At 42.8% G+C, this 14,444-nt stretch overlaps 1 protein-coding gene across 3 annotated transcripts in view; it reads left to right on the top strand.

The window, feature by feature from the left end:
* The window catches only part of supt3h (SPT3 homolog, SAGA and STAGA complex component), an 88,770-nt gene that overhangs the window by 40,151 nt on the left and 34,175 nt on the right, over positions 1-14,444 (top strand). For all 3 annotated transcript variants that reach the window (XM_076299331.1, XM_076299332.1, XM_076299330.1), the window contains exon 3: positions 7,139-7,223. In XM_076299331.1, the coding sequence (XP_076155446.1) occupies positions 7,139-7,223 (85 nt within the window). The remainder of the gene's footprint in view (positions 1-7,138; positions 7,224-14,444) is intronic.

Here is a 14,444-nt window from a genome sequence, read left to right as displayed (position 1 = left end):
ATAATGCTAAAAATAAAAATACTTCTTTGTATTTTTGATGAAGAATATCTAATTACCACTTATATCTAAGGCTGGGCAGATTTGACAACATGGTAACTCAGAATAGACTTGCCATTGCTGTGCTCACACGCTACTTTGAAATGCTCATGCTGCAAGACAGATGAAAACATTTTTTTGGACATGACAGAAATCCCATCACATCGGACGTTAATTGTTATTGTCTGCTTATCAGACATGAGCCTGCTTAAACTGCACAACAAATCGGATGGGAATTCAGCTCGATTCTTAAGCTAGTTGGGTCCGACTGAATCTGGGCCAAAATCAGGCCAAGGAACATACCCAATAATAATGGGAAGCATTAACGCTATATTTATAGTAATGATAGGCCTATGTACATTTTCTTAGCTCCTATCAGAGCTGTAGGCTCTGTACAGCTCTGCTTTCAAAGTCCTGCTACCCTGACGCCAACAACTTATAGATTGATTCTGATGATTTGTAAACACTAGTGTGCAAGGTGAACTGCAACAAGCCTGCCTTCGACAGCTTCAGAGTGCAAGTTAGAAATTTCATGTGGGGAAAATGTTGGAACTGGTGCGAAAATGAACATGTCTCGATGTTTACGGGATCACGTCGATGCAACCGCATCGTTTGCTATTAGATGCATTGATAAAGAATGATGATGATTTTTTTTACATCCCTAGAAACCAAGTGAGCCACTAAAGAAAAAAGTTATTTTTATCACAATTGATTATGCAGAACCCATATCAGACCAAGTCCACCAAGCATTTGCGACCGTTTTTGGTCACGGTCTAGAGCTCTGTCTTCAAATCAGTGCCATCAGTGGATGTCTAGACATCATTTTTAACTTTTAACAACATCAATTACATACTGCGCTTTTATTCCTCTTGTCCAACTGTTTACACCTCTTGTTCAGCAGTTCATAAGGTAGGCCAATGGCAAGGCCTGACCCTCAGCTTCATGCTTCATCTTTTATATGTTTACCAGTAGGCCTATAGTTTGCTCTTTCCTGGGATTGCAATAACCTATTAATCCTCTATCTTTATTGAATCTAAGGTCTCTATTTGGTTGTTTGACGTGGGTGTTTTGTCTGGGGTTACACTATGGATTGTTGCGGTGGCCTAAGTATCGCTTTTAAAAAGCCTCATGGAAGCTGTTGGACTCTCCAGATGAAAACACAGAAGCCTCACTCTCCCAGCCTCCCATAGCCAGCTCTCTCGGCCTGGGCGGGATAAGCCCTTTACATACTTGTGGCTTTAACGCTCTGAGCCCTCTTTTGATTCCCTATCTCTCTGAAAACATGTGAAGCTTTAATGTGATTACTGGAGAGAGAGAGAGCACATATCAATAATCACCCACTTATCGTCATTATTCAGGTTGCAAGAGCAACAGTGATTTGCAGGTAACATGTGTTTGTGATAAAGGAATTCTCTTGGGGCCTTTGGGCAAAGTGGAGCTGGGTTCATATGTTGGGGAGCACTCAGGTCCAGCTGGTTCTTTTGCAGAGGTTTGGTAGAAAATGAAAGTGCCCCACATATACAGTTGTTAGTATTTTGGTCTTGTAATATATTAGGTGTTTCCTGGGGCCAGACATGTGCACCTTTTCAAATGGGACAGCAGGCAGTCTTTTTGTCAGTCACCTTTGTCTTTCTGTCTTTCTAAATGGGAAAAGAGATGGATGAGTTGCTTTTCTTCCGAAAAGACGGGATGTGCACCGCCATACCTTTTCAGAATAGTTATGACAATACCATGCACACTTTATATCAATTCAGGAAAATTCTTTTAAGGTGATGCTAGTCTGCCAAGCCTTCCTAAATTTAAACAATTTTAGATATCGCCCGTCTCAGGGAACCCTGGCAAAGTGAGATCATTAAGCTTTTTGAGGGAGATGAAATGGACAAGCCAGAGCAAATGGACTAAACTCCGGCACCCCGGTCTCGTGCCAAGTCATTTATGTATGGAGCTAATATGTCAGGCTCCGGTTACAATAGTATTTTCAGTTTTTACATGGACCGGCTCGCTCTGACCAGACATACTCAAATAAGCTCTCCATAATAAGTGCTGAAGGTCTCAATATTGCCTGCCAATGCATTGAACAAAATAACAAACTCTGCCTTCAGTTATGACTGGAGCTGCTACACACGTTTATTTTCTTGGATAGTCTCTGCCAATACCATTACAATTTTTTAAACAGACAGATTTAAGGAAATTGTGTAGTTGAGCAGGACACTGTTGAACATGTACGCACAACCAACAAGGTCAAACCTCGACATTTTACACAAGTGCAGTTGGAGCAGTAAAAGCAGTACCCTGCCGAGCGACCCTTTTTATGGCACCGCATTGCCCATATTCTCTCACTTCAGATGTCCATATTTATGTTTATGTATTTATGTAGCTGATGCTTTTATTCAAAGGGACTTATAGGGACAGATACCAAGTGCAGGGGGCCAGTCTCTCTGGAGCAACTCGGGGGCTCAAGGGCACAAAGGGAATGGAACCCATAACTTCTGTGGCTACTGCAAGCTCCTTAGCCACTGCACTACCACCTTATTTCTCCACGATCCATGTTTCTTTTTCTTTTCTCATCTCTTAGTTCCGGCCTCTCCGAATATTTTTCATCTCTTTCGTTCCGTGTCGGGCTCCTGTATCAAAATTCAAGGCTGTTTTGCTCTCTGGAGGCAAGCACCCCACAGTCCCAAAATAGACTAGGTCCGAGCCAGCCCAGACCAGCCTGGCCCGGCCCCGGCCCCACCCAATCTCCATAAACGCCTTTTAGCCAGGAGAGACGCGCGGCATGGCACGGACAGTGAAAGACACGCACTGTAAATGCATTTCAAAACGGAAAAATAAGGGGAAACCTGGACAAGTACTAAAGCTTAGTCTGAGTCCTTCCTGCAGGGCTGTGTCTTTAAAAAAGAAAAATAAGAAAAGAAAGTGAAGTCCAAGTAAGAAAGATGCTGATTCTTCCGGTTTACAGTGTGTGCCTGGCTGGCTAACCCACACGGCCCTCTTCCTCTGAGTCAGAATAAACCATCCATCACATGGCACATCAGAGAGAGACATTTCAAAATAAAGAAAACATAAAAAATATATAAAGATCGTGATGTTTGTATGTTTTCACTGGATGGAGCAAGGATGACCGTTAGGAAAGATCATACACACACATTCCAGCTCATATGTTGGGAATCAGTAAACAAACTGCTGTTGAGGACTAAACACATTTGCTTTATTGCAGTGTCTCCCCCAACCCCCAGAATAGATGAGTTATGTGAGACTCAAAATGCATGTCGTGTGCCCGTCTTTGACATCATAGTCTCCATTCAGTGATGTGAAAGAGCAGGTAAACAGCCCCAGACGAACGGCCTGTGCCCAGGGACATTGTGAGAGGAGAGGAGAGGCCCGTTCCTCCTCCCCTGTCAGTGTACAGTCTGTGCCAGCACCGCCTCGGGTTCTTCACGCTAACCTGCAGAAGTGTCCATAAAATAAACAGAACTTGTTTTCCTGACGTTTATCTTGGGTGTGAAACTGCTCAATGGTCTAGTTTTTAGTGCTTACTTTTGGATAAAGGCCGTTTCTGATGGAACAGGATAAATCTACTCTTTCTATGGCGCTAAGCTGCACTTTAGTCAAGCTGCGGAATTGGGTCTGCCCAAACCCAACTTATTATCCCTTTTTATTTTTCACACACAACTGATTCATCTGTGGTGTTGTGTGTGTGTAATGAAAGACTCGTGAACTGGTAGAAATATACAAATAAAAGGCAACTGTTAAAACAATAGGTCTGGCTGTTCTGTAACCTCACTAATTGCGTTGGGTCTGGAAATTCACTCAATGAATTGAATGTGCTTTATTTTGGTTAACCCTACAACTATTATTGCAGGGCGCTTTTGATGCTTTTTAGAATTAAGATTCATTAAAATGCCCTGTTACTGTCACCAAGTAGTAAGTACTAGACTAAGTAGCTATTTTCTTTTATTAACCGTTTCCGCCTATAGTTTGGTTATGAAAATGGATGTGGTGATTTAAGAGATCCAGCATTTTTTCCCTACCGTCATGGCATAAATGCCCACTGTTGCTGGTTGTATTGATTATTTTTGCCTCCATGGCTGCATGCAGCTTAGCTGGACCGCTCTAAGATGACATTGGTGATGTTCACATACAGTATATCCTATATGAGGTGAGGATGTTCTTATCAGAAGTCTTGACCTGTACACAACTGCACTGATGCATGGTTTTCACATAGCGTTAGTGTACAGAGGATAAGGCTCAGTTAATTGGGGAGGTCAGAAGTTGAACGTGGACTCTCTCCAACTCGCAGTCTCTAATTCGTACAAGGCTGTAGACTAGAGAGTCAGATGTAGAGGAATACAGATATGCTGATAGGAGGAGTGGATGGCTCTCTCTGATTCCGACTCTAGTGGGCTCCCTATCATCGTCTTTAAATAGATCTGCATATCCAAATCTATAAATATTGGCAGGCGACTAGTCGGCAGGGCTTTCTGTGGACTTTTCTGGGTTGTATATTTGGAATTTAATTGTACAGTTGTTTTTTTTTTTCTCTCCAGGCATCAGGGGTTGTCAAATCAATGTGTTTACAATGTCCCCACTGGCCTCTCTGATTCCACGCCAAACTGGAGGGCTGGTGTCATTGAGGGAGACAAGAGGGGGCCGTCCCCCCCACACCGCAAGTAAATAATCACAGGCCGCCGGTTCACGGTATGCATTTGGACACAAAGCTCCATCCAAATACACAGTCACTTTTAGAAATCCAATTGTGATCTGGCAGGCTTTTGTTTGGTGTTGTATATGCAGGCTCAGGAGCATGCCTGCTGGGCATAAACAGATGCTTGTCAGGGGTCTGCGAGGAGGCGAGGAGTTATTTCTCTCTCCGAGGATCCTTGTCTGCCGTGCTGTAATGTCTGATACGGCAACAAAAACTCTTGTCATATTAGGCTGGAAATCAGAGCTAGTCAAAGGAGAGAGAGCATGCTCACAACATGTGAAGGGGGAATGCATGCTCACAATTACACTTTATTGTTTGTGCTGTTTATTGCGCCATTATTCATGTTCCAGCCGTTGTTGTTTTGCTGCTTCCCGGCACTTCTTAATTGTGTTCTATCAAAGTCTCTTGATTGGGTCTCTTTAAACTGAAGCTTGTCCAGCGCCCATAAACTGCACTTTATTTTGGAAGACTTGTTGAGACAACAGACAAAAGAGGTTTCCCTCGTTTTGTGCGGAAAGAAAAAAATGATTGATCGTTGTCCAGTCTGCAAGCTCCTAGAAGGTCTGTTGTCTCGAGAGTTTCCTGGTCTGAACTGAAACGGCTTTGTGACTAAACAAGTGGAATAAATTATGCAACTGGAGCGAATTACTGGTCCTCCTCTGGAAGTCATTTGGATTAAAAATGTATTCATGTGAAGAAAAGAACGAAACAGGGATATAATAAAAGTTAATTGACAGGGTTATGCCTGAGATATCCAATATCCAGATGTATGGAGAGTTTTTTTTTTTTTTTTTTTTTTTTTTCCTCGGGTAGGTGATTCTGTATGTCCATTTATGTGTCTTTTTTGGGCCTATATGAAAAGGAGAGCCAGCTGGTGAAGTGGTATTTGAGGAAAATAATCCTCTTTCTGTTTCACAGCTAGAAACGAGTCTTTTGATCTGGTTGTGGATGCAAAGAGACCCCAAGTTTATGTAGGGAACTAAATATGTCCTCCCCCAGGACCTCCACACCTTTTCAAAGGCAGCACTCTGGCAGGTAGGACATTGATAAGGACCAGATTAGCGTCAATAATCGACCCTCACATTGCCGTTACCATCTGCCACACATATTTTCCTCTTACTCTCCTCCTACCTAGTGAATTACTTCCTGATCCAGTGATTTGGGGTGGTCTTGTTTCCTTTGTGCCTTTGCTTAAGCAGTACCCAATGCAGATGAACACAGGACATGAGATGATTTGAAATACCTGGGCTTGTTTCACAAACAAGATGTGAGTTATCCAGGTGGCCGCAGAATATAAAGCATTTTGGAACTCATATATATATTTTCAGTGCAATGGTACAGTATGTTGTTATACAAGTATACCAATATACTGCTTTGCTAAGTTTCCCATTCAGTCTAAGCATTTCACATGACTTAAGCAGCACAAGAGCGAGTGGCACACTGCTTTCATATGCCAAGCCCAGGGGAGATCATTAAGGCCCAATGAAAGAGACCTCTAGAAGTAATAGCTCAAATAACCATATGTCTTAAAAGCCATCCTCATTGACTGTATGCCTGATGTTAATTTCACTATAGTTTTTTTTTTTTTTTTTTTCAAATAGAATTGGATAAAATTGCAAAGAGAGCCTAATCATTTACGCCACTAAGTCTGTTAATGATGCCACTGACAGATTAAGCTTCAAGCTTCCCATGGTCACTTCCCATTGCACTCTCCTTCTTTCCCTCTGTTAAAACCAGGGTGTGTGGCTGCTCTGTGGTTTTCGCCTCTATTGGATGAAACCACTGTGTCGATATTAAGCACAGTGAATGTGGGGAACCTTGGCAGGAGTTCTGTGGGAAAAAAACTGTGAATGTAGGGCTTCAGTATTTGTAAACAGCTCTCTGGCTATGCACAGAGCTAGTACAGTAAAGGCAATCTTAGCCTGTTGATGTTTACAGCTGAACCCTTGGGCTTTGGCTGAGGAGAGGGATCTCTTTGTCTGGTGGAATTGTTTTAATGATGTCTGGAAAGGTTTTCCTGACATATGTCATCGACAAAACAAATGTGCTGAGTAGCACAGTAGCAACACTTCATTCCCATATGTATATACACACACACACACGCACGCACACACACATGCGCGCACACACACACATGCACACACACAGCAACACAATACAATCATGCTCGTACACACACAGTGAAGACCTTTCAAATATGCTGTAGTGATAGAGGCATGCCAAAACAAACCTCTGCTTTCTCTCCTATCAGGGATCTTTTTACAATGTTAATATTTTAATTCGAATTTCAATTAAGCATATTAATCATAAGGGCACTGCTGATAGACAGTAAGATAAGAATAAGAGTTTGTTGTTACTGATGTGTTTCTCTTGGACTGTCTCTCTAATTCCCACCAGGTTTGCCTTGGGAGACTCGCGTAGACCTCTACATGAGACGGCAGCACTGGTGGAGGACATTGTGCACACCCAGCTCATCAACATGGTGAGACTACCACAGATCTCCTTAAGCCATCCAGACACTGTGTGTTTTTTTTTAGTCACATACGATATGGTAACTCCGTAAGTCAATCGTAGATTTGCATGTCACACCTCTTTACTGTATATTCTCCATCTCCTCCTACAAATTTACAACATGGAGGTGCATAATATATCCAAGAAGAGAACATTTTCTGACCTTGAGATAGCTACTCTGGTGTTGCAAATCCAGTTGAACCAATTTGTTTTGGCAGCTAGGAGCTTTAACTGTAAAAGATGTTAACTCACAGATACTGTATAATGTGCTACCAAATGCATTAATTTATTACAAAATAAAATAAACACTGTAATGCCTTTTGTCTGTAAAAACCGCAAAAGCTTTGGTTGTGCACCAAAGAACAAAATTAATGATTCAGCACTGCAACTGATTGTTGTGCTCAAAGTAAATCTGCCCAATTGATAGGCATCCTAAGCCATCATCTATTGGTTCAGTAGGTAATTCTCCACCAGATTGACTGTTGTGCGTGAGCAAGCCCATACCAACTACATTAAACATACATTAATACGTTGATTATTTCCTTGATTAATTGTATATTTACTATGGTGATTATGGTTAAAATGAATATGAAAAATGTTGACATCCCAAATTGTGTTCATCTACATCTAAAGATATTCTATTTACTGTCATAGGGGGTTACAGAAACCACAAGATACCACAAATTTAACAGGATGGACTCGTTTGACTTTTTTATTAAAACAATTACTCAAACAAATTAATTGATTTGGGTAATTGTTGCTGCTCTACTTCACTGCACATCACCAAAAGTAACACCAACAGACATCAGTTAGCATGTTAGCAAACTTTCATCATCTTCAGCTGGAATGTTGCAAGATCTTTAAAGGCTTTCTAGGTAGGGAGCTTGCTAGCTTTAGACCAAAATTCCACAGTACTGCTTAAAACATAAGACTTTTGTTGAGGAAGGGGAGGGGAGCTGACGGAAAGCCGTTGAGCTGTCAGACAAAAGGCACAGACATTTACAACATCTGTGAAAACGGTTGAAGAGAGATCTGTAATTAAACAGAAATAGAACAATGAGAAGCAGCAGCCCCGTCTCTGACCATTTTAGTTTGCACCATTCCAAAAGGCCCGGCCATTTCAAAAAGCTTCCCAGAAATCCCCTGCAGCAGACTCCTCTGAAAGTCGATCCCCATTCAACTCGGCCCGAAGACAAAAAAACAGAAATGCTCAAAGGAAAGTAAACAGGGCTGCTTGCGAATTCAAGTGCTGTCATTTCTTGTGCAAACACATGGGTAAACCCCCCTTTGCTAGCACATTATCACAAGCTCACCACAAACAAAATAGGAACTATAAGGTCAATCCAGTTTTCTGAATACATGGAAATATGTTTTCAGTGATCCATAGATCAAATCTTGCACATTTGTCTTAACTATGAAATATAATGAATATTTCTTTCTTGAATTTCCCCTTGGGGATCAATAAAGTATATATCTATCTATCTATCTATCTATCTAATGATAAATGACCTTTGAAATGCCAGCTATATGGCATTGCTTATTCACAAATACAATGTGATCTCTCTGGAGTCATCTAAGCTTCCCAGTCAGATGTGATGTCATGAGGTCACACTGCCAAATAATTTAGTTATATTAAAAAGAAATTAAAAAATTGGTGGACCTGGTATAATTGAAATCTGACTGGCCTAAATTCCTCCTGAAATGCGTGATGTAAAAAACGTGGCATGTGGGTGGGGATGAACTTCATTCATTAGCATGTCATTTACAGTAGACTTCAAGCCCACATGACTTCCCCACAGGGGTTTATTTTAACTGTCCAACCTCCCACTCTCATTCCTGTGTGTTGGTTTACGAGAGAGAGACTGCTGTCTGCCTGCAAAGCTTCCTTGGCTTCGCCTCATGGGTCAGACTGCTCCTTGCCCCGGTGGTGTGTGTGTGTGTGGAGAGTGATGGGGGGGGGGGGGTGTTAGTTATCTGCGGAGGGTCAACTGGAGTAGACTCTGACATGCCGTGCTGTTTTAACCTTTCACCTCACAGCTCCATGGTGCCCCTTTGCCACAATGAGGGGGAAAGTGTCTCACTAAATTCATTGCTTTGACCTTTCCCCTCTGGAGTCTGGACCTCTTAAATCACGCAGCGGAGTGGTTTGGTGTGTGCTGGGAGAGCTAGCAGGACGGGACACCCTCGCCTCTCCTCTGCAATTTCACTCCGACGGCAACCAGAGGCCATGGGGTGAGGGAGGAAATGTGCCTCTTTTGGGCTCGTCGCTGGACAGGTCCTGTTATTTCTTTCTTTCCTGTTTCCATGTCGCACCCACAGAGTAATGTTAGCCAGAGAGCTGGAGTCTTCACCAGCAGGGCTTGGTGCTATGAGCTGACTGAAGTGTAGGAGACTTACGATATTGGTGGATGTGATGTAAGAAAAATTGAAGGTTCTGACCTGTTCTGTTCGGGTCAGCTTGAATCTTTCTACTTTTGAGATGGGTTTCCTGTTACTGAGTTACCACAGGAAAGGAAAGGATTGCTTGTTTCGATATTGTATTTATTTTCAATTGTAAACAATTGCCTGTAAGAAGCCTGTAAGAAGGTGAATATATAAAATATAAATCAAACAGGCAACACAGCACCAGACCATTGCTCTTTTGATCCTGTTGCCATCACTGTAAGCATGTTTTGCATAGTTTGCATTGGTGCCCACCAGAAGTTGATCATTGGTGCTGAAAGGTACCAGTTAGCTGGGGCATTTGTTTTCCATCTCAGTTCCAATGCAATATCAGTGCTATCCACACACAGTGGGGATATAGCACATTTTAGCGACGAACATGCTGGAGGATCTTCCCTTCAAATCACCGTCATGTTCAAGCAACGTAATCAAACCGTTCCTCTCTGGGCCCTCATCCATGTATCCCTTAGCCTGTATTTCACTTCGGGACATCAATGGAGGCAGTCGGAGTTCTGAGGAGCTGCTCTCGAGCCCCTGGCCTCGCATCTGTTTCCCTAAATCACTGCTGCTCACAGCTGCCTTGCAGGCCAGGAGGAAGCAGCCTCAGCCCCCCTTTCCCCCTTACCTCACGTCCGGAAGCGAACCCTCTTGTCTTGTTCACTTAATGCATTAATGTAAACTGTCATCTGCTCGTGCCGTAGTTGCGGACAGTGGCCGGTTCCAGACAGATTTATATGGGGGCAGCTTTGACTTCCAATCAGATAAACGGAAGGGTCGGTGTGGAATAAATCCCTAGACTGAAAACGATTGTGGAGCCCACTTGCCAAACTTAAAAGCCTGGACAGCCCAAAGTAATTTAGTGACTGCTCCCAAAGGATGTATAACTCAGGTCTGTAGGTCCAGGGCCGTGTATAACACAGCAGGCTCCACGGAGAGCATGATAAAAGTTGTAACATGCTCCCTAAATATTGTGTCATGTAAAGCTAGCAGGTACTGTATATGTGCGGGCACAAACATTTTTTTATTTTTTTCTACAAAGGAATGCAGAAAGTACAATATTATTAATAACGTTATTGAGCATTATGTTGTGGCGCCAACTGATGTTGCCACGATGCCAGCTACTTATTGCTGGTAGTTATGTCTAATTCAGAAATGGGCCAATTCTTCATTTTTCTCTAAAGGCCAAACAAATGTTTTGTATATTTCTCCGTAATGGCTTTCATATGAGGGTATCACAGAGATATAGCCGATCATAGACACACAGCCTCTCGGAGACTTCCCCTGATACCCCTCCCCCTCCCCCTCATCTGATCAAGACCAACTGTTCACCTCCAAGTCTGCCTTCGACTTTGCCGTTATCTGCACATCTCCCGACTTCTCATCTTTCTGTTTGGAGGCGCCCTCTCAGGAAAGACGGTCTGTTTGTTATGATAAAAAAGTGTAATGCCACCCTTTTGAATATTTATTTTTACGCCACCATAAATAACCCCGGCAGTTGGGGCCGTAAGCATTCAACGGAGCATGATGGTGATAACCCTCAATTAATCCCCAGCTTCCCCTCGGCTGGATTTATTATTCTTAGGAGAGGCCAGGTGTAGCCCAGCAGAGTGGACCGTAATTGTGTGCATGCTACTTAGGCAAAGACCGCAATGGTAATAAACGAAATTACACAATAAATTCTTCCCAGATGGCCCGCAAACATTTCTCTGCTACTCTGTTGGTGAGTGTGCCGTGTGTGTATGTATGTATGTGATCTGGCGTAGAACACATGGCACACACACACACACACGACTCATCTGAGCACACACATGGTGGCATCTGCATATCCATGCACACTGGCATTCACCCATACACACACACACACACACACACACACACATGCTCACACACACATGCTCACACATGCTCATCTAGAGGTAGTGAGAGTGCATAGTGTTTAAATGTTTGCTTAGGTGAAAGATTGTTTCCATCCAGCTAATCATTAGGCCTCAGAGCCGTGCCTTCACTTCCTCTCTTTCCACACCCACACCAACTGTATTAGCCGGCCTGTTTTGATAACCTCTTAATTGGTGTCTGGCTTTGAAAGCTATTTGGTGCCTTTCTAAAAACAATGGGGCTTTTAAATATGGAAAGTCTGCTTTTTCTCCTGATTTTTTTTTTACATTTTATCATCACACTTGATGGATGCCGATTATTGGTCCATATTCACTACTAGTTAAACGTATTAAAGAATTTGTTAACTGATTGGAGACGTTAAAGGGTGTGTGTGTATATCTGTGTGTGTGTGTGTGTGTGTGTGTGTGTGTATTTTATATATATATATATATATATATATATATATATATATAAAATGTGTGTGTGAGCTGTTAACTCCAGTGTATGCGTTTCTCCCCCCTACATTTCCTGGCCAGTCTGTGAGCCTCCTCATTTTACACTCTGTTAACATACTTATGTGGCCCTCTGGCCTGGCTATGGAACATGCAGTCGTAATCCTACCCTCATATTTAGTGTTGTGTTAGAGCCTCATGTCTTTATATCTCATAGTCATATCTAAGAATGCATGTCTCACCGTCTGTTGCTGCAGTTTCTAAATGCTGAGGATGTTTGTTATGCACACATTTCATTCAACAAATTAAATAGCAACTCTACTTGCAAATGTATCTTAACAAACGATACAGAACATGACTTTTCCAGTGAGTCATTATGAGTAATGATCTGTCCAGCTCATCTTAGTTTCATGATTTACTCATTGTGTTTGTGCAGGGACCTGATATGAAGTTTTCAGTCATTCACCGATTGGCCGATGCAATCCCACCCCCCTCAGAATAAAGGGGAAAACCTCAACCACAATCTAATATTGAGCCTATTAATAGCAGGGCCCACACACCTACATGTCTTTCACACACGCGCATAGTTAGAGGCAGCACGCCTAAAAGTCTCATCTATCAAGAAACAAACTTGCCGAAACTCACTCACACATACGTACTCATACTCATGCACATACTCATACTCATGCACATACACAGATAAGCAGACGCACAGTCTCACATTGTCCGCCTGAGCTGGGAGATGAAGAGGCTGATAAGGTGTGTTGGACGTGCAGGACATTTAAAGGGGGACTGACAGTTCCGGAACTTTCAGTGTTCACTTACGATCACAGCGAAACAATTTATTTCTCTGTGTTTCTGGGAACTGTGAAGTATTCCTCCTGTTTACAATTGATGAACTTGCTCTCAGAACTGATAAGAACTGAGTTTATTCATAATAATGACTCCCGTTTGCTTTGTGTATGAGGGTCTCATGTAAATATAACACTCTTTTTCTCTCAGTTCCAGTTTCCCTCTGCGTTGACCCTGAGATGTTGCTGATGCCTGGCTGTCTAGCACTGAAGGGAAATAGGCTTGTGAATGGAAAGGGCTTTGGGGCTTATGTGTAAGGATCTGTGAGGGAGAGATCATTACAGTGACCCCTAGTGTTCAGTGACATGGCCTTGTCAGAGAGTCTGACACTGAAGTAGCTGCGTTTGTCACTCAAATGAATGTTGGCTTGTGTGTTATCAGAAATCCATAACCACGGAGGAGTCGGTGTTCAGGGTTTTTCACACTCCTAAAAAAAAAATCTATTTAATAGTCACTGTAATTAGCAATACTTCACCCGTGCTGTGATGTCTGTCATGAGAGCACTACAATGGTCCACTTCCACACTCTCACACTCTCCAGGTAACCATTCATCATTCTCCTTGAGAAATTGAGCCCTTGTCTGGTTCGTGATTTGATGTGCTTCTCGTAGGTCTTGGTGGTAGATGTCAGGCTCCCTTGGTAACCCAAACAGAGCAGTGAAAAGCCATCAGCTCTGCCTGACGCGCTGCATGTGAATCAGGGTTCACTCGGCCCGGCTGCTTCCTCAGGCTCCAGGTGCAGAAGTTGGCTGGATCCGCTTTCACAGGCAGTTATTCCTAAGAAGTTTCTATGATTCCTGTGTTTCAGTTGATCCCCAGGGCCTTGTTTTTGCTCCCTGTTTCTTTTGCTACTGCAGCAATTTCTTTCTACGACTGGTTGAAATGGGGCCACCATTTTGATTGGGGACATGAAAATCTCCCCCTGTCTGTGTCTGTAATAAATGTAGTTGAGAGTCCATCACACAGATCAGTGTAATTACCAGTAGCTAACTGCTAAACGTTTGGATGGGGCCATCTGCTACATTTGAACCATGTTTCTCTCTCTCTCTTAATAATGCATGGTGCGTTTTATCGGCTTCACCGGCTCCAGTGAGGTTTTCGTGCCCATAATATGAATAGGACTTTGTGCTGGCCCTTCACTTCTCAGGTTTAGAGTTGAACTGGGCAGACATGATTGGAATTTCTCTCATTCTTCAATGACGTTTACATATGATTTCAAGGCAGCTTGCTAATAAAGGATAGACTCACAGTTTGTCGTGAGGCTAAAGCCTGCTACCTCCCCATGAAATTTACTTCATAACCATGAGGTAATTTGCCAGTTGTTAAAATAATCAGGGCAGGCACCTTTGCACGGAAAGCAGAACAGTTACAGTCTGAGCCAGGGCTTACCCTCACCAAATCAGGCTCTTCAGCAAAAGGGAAAACCTTGAACCTCAGAATACTCAGACTTGTTTATGTTTTTAGAGGGTGTTTGTCTGGTTGTCTTCTCTATATTTCTGTTGACTCCTGTTTACTTTGTGGACATCTGCGCCATGGGTGGTCCCTAACCAGCGACGACCCTGTTTTGCTTGA

Source organism: Alosa pseudoharengus, unplaced genomic scaffold (genome assembly GCF_046254945.1).
Source record: "Alosa pseudoharengus isolate Yale_2024_CS ecotype anadromous, Long Island Sound unplaced genomic scaffold, YU_APseudo_1.1 YU_APseudo_1.1_scf_22, whole genome shotgun sequence".
Lineage (NCBI taxonomy): Eukaryota > Metazoa > Chordata > Actinopteri > Clupeiformes > Clupeidae > Alosa > Alosa pseudoharengus.
Note: the sequence above shows the minus strand (reverse complement) of the source record. Positions and strands in the feature narration are given on the sequence as shown.